Source organism: Phalaenopsis equestris, unplaced genomic scaffold (assembly GCF_001263595.1).
Source record: "Phalaenopsis equestris unplaced genomic scaffold, ASM126359v1 Scaffold000932, whole genome shotgun sequence".
Taxonomy (NCBI): Eukaryota; Viridiplantae; Streptophyta; class Magnoliopsida; order Asparagales; family Orchidaceae; genus Phalaenopsis; species Phalaenopsis equestris.
Window position 1 is genome coordinate 362,879 of NW_018165371.1, and position 10,500 is coordinate 373,378.

Here is a 10,500-nt window from a genome sequence, read left to right on the forward strand (position 1 = left end):
ACTTCACCATCCATGGAATTTGAATGTGGTTCCACTTTGTTGAAAATTACACCGTCCTCTCGGGTCTTAATGCAATTACAACAAATTTTAACACTGTAACAGACCTTTATTGTAATGTAAATGCAGTGCAAGTAAAAACCATCACATTTATAATTAAAACTTCTTCTTGCATGCATCCTAAAATCCTAAACATGAATCCTACTCAATCCAAAAGATAAGAAAAAGGAAAACAATTGCATAATTCTCTCATGTCACTATTTCCTACTAAGAAAAAAGAGTAAGAAAAACATATCATAAAGCACGAAGAAAATACAATGAAAAACTTCATTTCATCAAAAAAACTTCATTTCATCAAAACTTCATTTCATCAAAGCAAATTTACTAGATAAGTGTTTAAAAAATCATAAGATAATGAAGAACACAATACTTAGCTTTTTCCCCTTAAGAGAAATATGAAAATTTCTCCTACAAAATCTCTCGCTGATCCATGCAATGCTAGAACATTCCCTTACAGACTCTCTCAAAATCCCCTCACCAAGATCTCTAAAAAGGTAGAATCTACATTTTTACTTCTATTCTAAGATCTCTAAGCATTCTCCACTTTTTTCCACTCACACACACACTTTTTCTGACATAAAATCACTTTATTATAGTGTAGGGATGAATTTCCCAAGAGTTGCCTCGAAAAACCTTCAAAAAAACATCCAAATTCAATGTATATGAGGTCATGACCATCCAGCCATTTTCACGTCGCTCTCTGCACTCTGGCACCTGTTCTGGCGTCGTCGGCGCCCAACATGCGCAACTCCACCGTTTTGCTTTGTTTGGCTCCGTTTTAGCTCTGTTTTGCCCCATTTCAGTTGTGTTTCGTTCCTAACGAATATACCTACAAAATAGACTTAAAAAAACCTTTCTTTAAAGTATAATTTCATTCAAAAATATGTGATAAGTGTAAAGAATATTAATCATAGAAAGACATATTAAAATGTGCCAGAACATAATTTTCTTTCTTGCTCGTTTTTGCTCCAAATTGCACCGTTTTGCTTCTTTTTCTCCAAAACTCTATTTCTTGTACTTGAAACCAAAAATATACAAAATACATTCCTTTAAAGTGCAATATCATTGAAAATCACCAAATATAAACATTAAAAGTATATGAAAAATTGAACATATTTTAATCGTATCATTGGCTATGGTTGGGGTGCTGGCTGTGCTTTGATGTTGTTGTGGGTTCTATGGTTTTGGTGGTGGATGTTTTTTTGGATCTGGTTGTGGTTATGTAGTTCTGGTAGAAGCTGTTGTAAGGGGGTGCTGACTGTGTTGTGATATGATTGTGGGTTCTATGGGTGTGGTGATGGTTATTGTTTGGTTGGTGTGTCACCTGTGTTGTGATGTAGTTGTGGGCTCTATGGTTTTGGTGGTAGTTGTTATTTGGGATGTTGATTGTGGTTATTTGGTTGTGATGGTGGCTAATTTTGAGGGGTGTTGGTTGTGGTTGGTGTGTTAGCAATGGTTGGGGAGTTAGTTGTGCTGTGATGTGACTGTGGGTTTTAAGGTTTTGGTGGCGGCGGTTGTTTGGGATGTTGGCTATGGTATGTGGTTGTGGTGGTGGCTGTTGTAAGGGAGTGCTAACTATGATGTGATGTGGCAGTGTGTTCAATTAGTGTGGTGACGACTGTTGTTTGGGATTCTGGCTTTGGTTGGGATGTCTGTTATGTTGTGATGTGGTTGTGGGTTCTATGGTTTTGGTGCTAGTTGTTGTTTGGGATGTTGGTTGTGGTTATCTAGTAGTGGTAGTGGCTGTTGTAAGGGTGTGTTGGCTGTGTTGTGATGTGGCTGTTGCTTCTATGGGCGTGGTGGTGGCTATTGTTTGGGATGCTAACTGTGGTTGGGGTGATGGTTGTGAGGCGTTGTGAATGTGGGTTCTATGGTTTTTGTGGTGGCTGTTGTTTGTGATGCTGACTATGGTTATGTGGTTGTGGTGGTGACTATTGTAAGGGGGTGCTGGTGTGATGGTGGCTTTTATTTGGAATGTTGGCTGTGGTTGGGATGCTGGATGTGTTGTGATGTGGTTGTGGGTTCTATGATTTTGGTGGTTGCTGTTGTTTGGGACGTTGGATGTGATTATTTGGTTGTGGTGGTGGTTGTTGTAAGGAAGTGTTAGCTATGTTTGAGGTGTTGGATGTGGTTGTGGGTACTATGGGTGTGGTGATGGTTGTTGTTTGGGATTTTGGCTACTGTTGGGGTACTAGTGGGTGTGGCATTGGGGTGGTTTTTGTGCCTCTGGTGGCTGTGTGAATTCAGTGCATATTTCTTATAATTTCAGCTGTGGGTTGTGGGCTTTGGTGGTTATGGGTTGGGATGGTGTGGTGACTGTGGGTTGTGTGGTGAATATGTAGCTGGGTTGCTGCTGTCCAGTGTATGTGTTGACTAAAAAGGAATATGTAGCTAGGTTGTTGCTGTCCAGTGTGTGTTTTGACTAAAAAACAATATTATCACATTATTAAATTTAATTTTAATATTTTTTTTGGCAATCTTGATACTCACTGTTAAGCGATGTGTATATCTTATTGTTTGTACTGTTCTAATTGGATTTTTACTTATGAAGTATTGAATATATGTCTATGATAATTTTATTACAAACAACATTACTACACATGGGCGGAATGATCATTTGTCCAGAAATAGCTGCTGCATAGTTGTTTTCAAATTATAGAAAACAAACAGTTAATCAAATTATTCACAATAGATTTATAAGGTGAAGCTACCCCAAATGGACGCTTGCGTTCCCATTTTTAATAAAAAACCATCGTGCAATGGAATGCTAATAGCCTGAACACAAACCTTACATTCAAACTATTAAAAACCCGATTCACTTTCAAACGTGCGCCGAGAAGCGGCCCCAAAGGCCTCTCTATCTTTTGAGAAAAATTTGCGTACGTCTTACGTACGCAGCGCTGCGTACATAATAGATGTTATATTCACGTTATATCTATATTATATTCGTATTATATCGCTTGTAACCTCGATGTAACCTACATATAACATACTTGTAACCTACCTGAACTTACAAATAAGTTCCGTGCTTCTGTTTTCACATATCTGTAGGTTACATGCAGGTTATAGGGGATATAACACGAATATAATGCCGATATAATGCGAATATAATCTCATTATGTACGTAGCGCTGCGTATACCGAAGTTTTTCACCTATTTTTTTTTTTTTTGGAAGAGAAATTTGGTGTAGGTGTTTATAGCAAATGTGCAACTTGCTCGCTCTAATTGGATCGGGAAAGCAGCAGAAGCCAGAGGAGTGGAGCTGCGAGCAACGGAAACACAACCCTTTCTGGCTCTATCCGAAAATGGCACTCGCCTTCAATTCGCAGGCGGCGACTCTTTTTCCATGGAGCATGTCCTCGCTCCGCACTGCCCTCCCGTCTGTCTCCTCCGCTCGCATCCATTCCTGCCGCTTCTCCTCCCCTTCGCGGTATCCTGCTTCCGGGAGCCTCGGGCACTGTCTTAACACTCGGAAGCCCCTACGCTCCTTTTCCGGCCTTGCTCCGATAGACCCTCTCTTCTATAACTTCTCCGGTGAGTTGAATTATCCGAGAAATTACAAAATGTTGTGTACAGCTCTTTAATTTCGCTTGCGGCAGAAGCAATTGAGAGTTGGATAACTATTTCTAGAGGAATTGAATTGTTGCACCATTGATAGTTATTGTCTTGTTTAACACATTCAAATTAAACGAATTCGGAATTCCTGTTGAGTGTCAAAAATTTCGAATGTGGAATCTTTAGTTGCAAGTAAGTCGAAAGATAATTGTCCTTTTGCGCTATAGTTAATGCTGTGATGTTGTGTGTGTTATGCTATGGCAGGGTTTGGGTAAGGGTGCATGCATCAAGTCCTGACACCCCGCATTGGTGCGAGTTTCATTGACTAGATATGCCCTATTGTTTGTACTAAGTCATTCAGAAAGTTGGCTACATCTTAAGTTTACCGGAATCTTCTGCCGGATGCAGGATTCTAAGTGCTTCAGCACTCATCTTGTATGATATGCTACATAGGCTTAATCCAATAATATTTTTGAATGGGAAATTGGAAAAATTCTTGATTAGCAATGGATTTAAACAAGTTTCTCAAACAAATTTTACATTATATGCCAAAGACTTGAGATATTTTATTTGGGTACAAGTTAGGTTATGGGCAGTCATACATCTTGATATTAATTCATTACCCCAAAAAGCCAAAAAGCCAAAATATGGATTCAACTTCTTCTAGAGCATTTCAGGCCTGATTCTTTCAAACTTTCCTTGAAGTTTCACAGATAAGAGATGTTTTACCTCCTCTAAAGAATTGAATATCTTAGCTTAAACACTAACTTTTCCTTGTGTGTATTTGTGGTTATTATTATTATTGTGTCATGATGGTGCAAATATTTAAAGGTTTCGTTGGTTTGGGGTATAGTTCATAGTTAAGCACATGGGCTCCCTTGCTTAGATATGGCCAATTCATTGTCAACGGCTTGTAATACCATTCTTGTGCTTATCATCATCATCATTATTTGGGGCTGGCTTTATGAATTTTCATCTTTCATTCATTCAGATTGAGTGTTGTCTATTTACTTAAACTTATTTTTCATAAATTTTTCTAAACAACTTCTATGCATGTTACATTAGGCTACCTCACTTTGGCACACTTTCTAGCTTTTGCGTGCCTAATATGCCAATTCTTTGTTAATAGCTTGGAATGCCATGCCATGCTAAGAGACATGATTTTTGAGAATTCATCAGTGATTCAACAAAGCAATATCTCCTCTTCCTAACAAGTTCTTCATAGTCTCTGACAAGTTAAGCTTATATTGTCAATCTGTAGTTGAAAATGAAGGTTTTTGGATTTGAGGGATTAGAACTAGGTAAATGCTACTTTCTTCGTAGCGCTCCTAATTGTTATAGTTATTAGAATTATTTGGGGTCGGCTTTATGAATTTTCATTTTTCATTCATTTATTTTGAGTGTTGTCTATTTGATCAAACTTATTATTCATAATTTTTTTTGAACAACTTCTGCACATGTTACATTAAGCTACCTCTTCTCATGTATAAGAATTTGATGGTATTCCACTTTGGTGCGCGTTCTAGCATTTATGTGCTTAAAATGGCATTCTTTGTTGATAGCTTGGAATTTCATGCCTTGCTAAGAGACATGATTTTTGAGAATTTCATTAGTGATTCAACAAAGCGTTATCCTCTCTTCCTAACAAGCTCTTCATAGTCTCTGACAATTTCAGCTTAGAATTTCATTCTCTAGTTAAAAATGGAGGTTTTTGAATCCAAGGAATTAGAGCCGGGTAAGTGCTACTTTCTTCATAACGCTCCAAATTGTTTTTGTTATTTGAAGTATTGGGTACTTTTATTAATTTTAATTTCTTTCTTTTCACATCAATGTTTGCCCCTTCAGTAGCTAAGAAATGTTTGCCTAAAATGATCGCGATCTCTTTATCTAAGTGATATCGGAGTTAACTCAAAACCCACAATGGAATAAAACTTTATTGTTGAAATTAAAAGAATTACAAATATGACACTTGAAAAACAAGAAAACAAGGACACAAAACCACTCTAAGGTGTAGATCGGTGAGGTAATGTTGTTGTTGCGGGAAACAAAGGGTATGGAAGGGGGTAAGAAGACAGACAACAACCTAGTGGCTATTGGGAGGGGTTGAGCGGACGGATTAAATGAAGCTTGTGGAAGGAGTGGGTGAGTGCTGGGTAGAGACTGCAATATGGAGGGCTGGTGGTGGATGGGAGGATAGTGGGTGGTTGTTGGGCTGTAAGGCAGTGGGATACAGTAGAAACAAAATGGAGAGGGGGCAGCGATTGGATGACAGTAGACCAAAAAGGAGATAGTAGGCTTGCTGGTTGGTTAGTTGAGAGGGTTTGGGACAGATCTGGGAGCCGGCTGGGGATGGGAGTGCGACAGACTTGGCAGGAGAAAATTAGGGAAGATGAGAGCGAGAAGAGGATAACAAACAGTAAAAACTAAACTTAAAAAAGAGAGCTTATATAAATAGTAATATGTAACCAAGGGAGAACCCCTCACTTTGGCGGCAACCCTAGCCCCTAAGACAATGACTAACTCACTTTGAAACCTTTTGTTGAACTGGTTCAGCCCCAGGATAAGCCCCACGAGGGTTGGGAGAGCTTCGACTTCATTCGTCGAAGCTTCTTATTCTTTATGTGCAATTCTATCAGCGTTTGGATCTCAGTGTCGGCTGTACTGTCTCCTAAAATGCCTGAGGATTTTTCTTCATTTACGAGCATACATCCATATCGATCTACTCTCCTGGGGTCCACTATTCAACTGAACCGAGTCTTCGTGTCTCGCCTATGTTGTTGAATACTCCCAAAGTAATGCACGGTCGACTCAACATGATTTGAAGAGAGGGTGGCCTAAACCTTCCCGCACGGTGGTGGCCATGGTGGTGAGATATCGACTGTGATATCCTGAAATGCTATCTGTCGTGACACTGTCTCGTGTCTGGAGCTGGTGTCTCAATCCTATAATCCTCTGTCATCATAAAAAATGATCACACTGATGTTGCTCTGCTGGCAAGAGACTTGTGATCTCAAGCTCTGTTGAAGGGAGAAGGACGACGAGCTTCCCATCTTTAGTGAAGGCGTAGGTGTTTCTGAATCTGTCATGCTGATTTCTACGGTTAGGGCTGTCAAAAAAGCTCGTTGTTCGCGAACAGTTCGTGTTCGGTTCGTCAACGAGTTCGTGTTCGATTCGTTTGATAAGTAAACGAGACAAACACGAACAAATTTTTTTCGTTCGGTTAGTTAAACGAACCAAACACGAACAGTGATGCGTTCGTTCGTGTTCGAATCATTATTGTTTGATATTTTAAAACATTAAATTTTATAAATTATAATATATAATAAAATAATAATAATAATATATTAATATACTATAGTAGTAATATACTAATATAGATATTGTATATTTATATAATATAAGTTATATAATTAATATATAATATTATTTTTATATATTAATATTAGAGATGTCAAATTGGCTCGTCTTTCGCGAACAGCTCGTGTTCGGTTCGTGTTCGGCTCGTTCGTTAAGAAACGAACACGAGCTTATTTTAAACAAATTAAATTTTAAACGAACTGAACACGAACACAAGCTTTGTTCGTTCGTGTTCGGTTCGTTTACACCCCTATCTACGGTCCAGTCTCCATAACAACAAGTGGCAAACATCCATGAGTTTTACGTCACACCACGCCTGATCTTGTAACTGGTTCCCAATCAAAAACTCTACTAAGCACCTCCGATCAATGCTGACTCTGTTTTTCCTTTTTTAGCCACGTTAGAGAATATTGTTGGGAGTGCTTCCGAATAATGAGGCCCAACTTCTCCACCAGCTGTGTAGAAGCCACATTCTTACTGCTTCTTCCCTCGATGATGAGACTCCATATACCTTGCGGTCACGATGCAACATGTGTTGAATATATTGTGATGAACCCACTATGAATATCTCATATCCTTGGTCTGTAGGACCCTTCGAACCATGAGCGTCTTTCCTTCATTTAGTGGAAGATGATATACCTCACATTGTTCCTCGATTGTCTCGTAATCACTAACCTATTTTACGACGCCTTACTTCGTAAAAGAAACGATTTGGTTTGTCGGGCAACTTAAAGCGATGTGCCCAAATCTATGACATCTAAAGCATTTTCAGGTGGGAATTGTAGTTGGCATGCTACTCTTTTCGTGCTTCTCACTCGAGGTGGCTCTGTCCTTATTCACACCAGTTTTCTTAACTCCCTGAAGTGTGCTCCTGTTGGTGTCTCCAATTGTGGGTGGATGTCTGACTGATGGTGATTGTTTGCTTTGTTTCTATTGTTTCTCCACCTTCAGTTCTAAAGTCTCGACATCTCCCAGTGACCAACAATGCTGCAACTGCATAACGTCAGACCCCCAGATAAAAGGCTATGGTATGCTCCTCTGGCTCGACCAAATCACACTTCATCAGCAACTACTCACAAAACATGAAGATTATAATGGAAATCATCATCAGTTAACAAAACAAATATACTAAAATATGTGTTTACAATAATTCCAAGACAAATATGAACACTATACTTAACTTTTCTCCTCTGAAAATAGTTGAAAAGTTCCTCCAATAATGAATCCAAGTCTCCTTGCAATGCTACATTGCTTCCCTTATAGATTTCTCTCTACTCCCCACCAATCTCTCAAGAAAAGTGGAAATTTACAAACCTTAGATCTTCCTAGGACTCCTTGGATTCTCTTCACTTCTCTTCTCCTTCAGAATGCTTCGTCCCCTCTAAAAATCTCCTTTTGAACTGCTTAAAACCACCACAAAACTCCCCAAATCGTGGTGAAGCAATTGCAGAAAAACTGCCGCGCCTTGGCACCCGGAAGTTGGCGCCTAAGCGTCGGCTTGTGGGCTTGTTGCGCTGGTTCTGGCACCTAGGCACCAATAAGTTGGCGCTAGGCGCCAGGCTTGCTGGTTCCAATATGCTCCATTCACCTCTTTTTTGCTCATTTTTTGCTCCGTTTCGCTCCATGTATCCTACCTGTTATACTTGCAAAAAAACACAAGAAAACCCTTCTTTAAAGTGCAGTTTCATCTAAAAATAAATGTAAAAGACAAAGGAAATCAAGCATGATTTCAGACACATCAATGTGATACAAAGATTTCTCATAATCTGTTTGGATTTATGCCAGACATGTTTACTATGAAAGCTTTACATTTATTGAAAGGTTTGATGGAGAAGTACAAAGAGAATAATGATGATCTATCTATGATTTTTATTGATTCAGAAAAACTTACATTAAGGTTCTAAGAGGAGTACTTTGGAGAATTCTAGAGAAGAAATGGGTTGATATGACTTATATTCAAGTCATTAAATATATATATATATATACTATAGTTGTTACTTATGCTCGAACAGAAGGAGGATTGACCAATTATTTTCCTATTTCAAATGGATTACATCAGGGATCAAATTTAAGCTCATATTTTTTTGCTTTAGTTATGGATGCTCTTACTGGACATTTAGAGGAGGATGTATCTTGGTGTATTCTTTTCGCTGATGATATCCTTATTATGGATAAGACTAGAGAAAGAGTTCAAGAAAAACTTGAATTATGAAGGTTTATATTGGATTCTAATGGCCTTCGTTTGAGTAGATCTAAATTGAATGCATGGGATGTAATTTTATTAGTAGTAGTAGCTCTAATGGTAGAGTTGTTATTATGAGTGATCAACACTAAAAGGTGTGAACATTTTAGATATATGGGGTCTATTGTTCAAGTGATGGTGATGTAGATGACGATGTTATTAGTAGAATTCAAGTTGGTTGATTGAAGTGGAGGGATGCATCTGGCCTATTGTGTGATAGAAAAATAATGTTTAGATTGAAAAGAAAATTTTATAAGATGGTGGTGAGAACTACAATGTTCTATTGTGCAGAATGTTGGTCTTTTAAAGAGAAGCATACAACAAAGTTGAGTGTTGCTGAGATGAGAATGCTCAGGTGGATGAGTGGCTTGGCACTTAAAGACAAAATGCAAAATGAATATATCCGTGATAGGGTTGGAGTAGCTCCAATGGCGGACAAGAGTAGAGAGAGTCGTCTCAAATGTTTAATCACATTAAATATTGACCATCTGATAGTCCAATTAGGAGAGTAGATGCTTTAGATTTGACTGATGTTATGAAAGGCAGAGGTAGACCTAAAAAAACTTGGGCATATTGTATAAAAAATGATGACACTCAATAGGACACAATGGAGAAAAAAGGATTCCTGTAGCCGACCCCACTTAGTGGGATAAAGGTTTGTTGTTGTTGTTGTTGTTGTTGTTGCTGTGGAAGGTGAGTATTTCGTCTGCCTCCAGATGTTTTATTGGAGATTTTATTCTGGTTTGGACCGCTGCCAATTTATTCTGCATCTATTCTGGTGATGATGACCATTCGTAGCAAAGGCTCAACCTACTGCTTTGGAGTAGTTATCAACTATATTGCTCCTCAGTTGATGACCTGTATTAACAGATGTCTAGCGTTCTCTAGATGTGTTCATTTTTGCATTATTTTGCTAAGTCTGTTGACCTCATTTTTGTGAGGTCTTGTCTTCTCCTCCTTAGAGCCTAGGATCTAGTTCTAGGAGTTCTTATTCCTAGTTCTAGGAGTTCTTATTGACCGTCTTAGAAAACTAGAATTGAGACTCACCCTTTTAGAAAATTTTAACTAATTCCTATTTTTCTTTGATGTCTAGCATCTTTAGCATAAGACCATCGTCTTATAGACGAGTGGTTATGGGTTATTTTGCGAAGACTCAAGGGAAAAGTTCCTGATAGGACTTCAAGCCTTAGGAAAATATCGTCACGACCTTTTCGTCACATACACACATCAAATACACAAAGTTCACGAAATTACACGAAATCGGACTTCAATTAAGCCCAAAGGACGGG

General features: G+C 38.6%; 1 protein-coding gene across 1 annotated transcript in view; it reads left to right on the plus strand.

Moving 5' to 3' along the window:
- Positions 1-3,255: 3,255 nt before the first annotated feature.
- Positions 3,256-10,500, plus strand: part of LOC110032369 (50S ribosomal protein L17, chloroplastic) — a 9,209-nt gene continuing 1,964 nt past the window's right edge. The window contains exon 1 of the mRNA XM_020735985.1: positions 3,256-3,591. Coding sequence (XP_020591644.1) covers positions 3,261-3,591 — 331 coding nt within the window. The 5' untranslated portion in view covers positions 3,256-3,260. The remainder of the gene's footprint in view (positions 3,592-10,500) is intronic.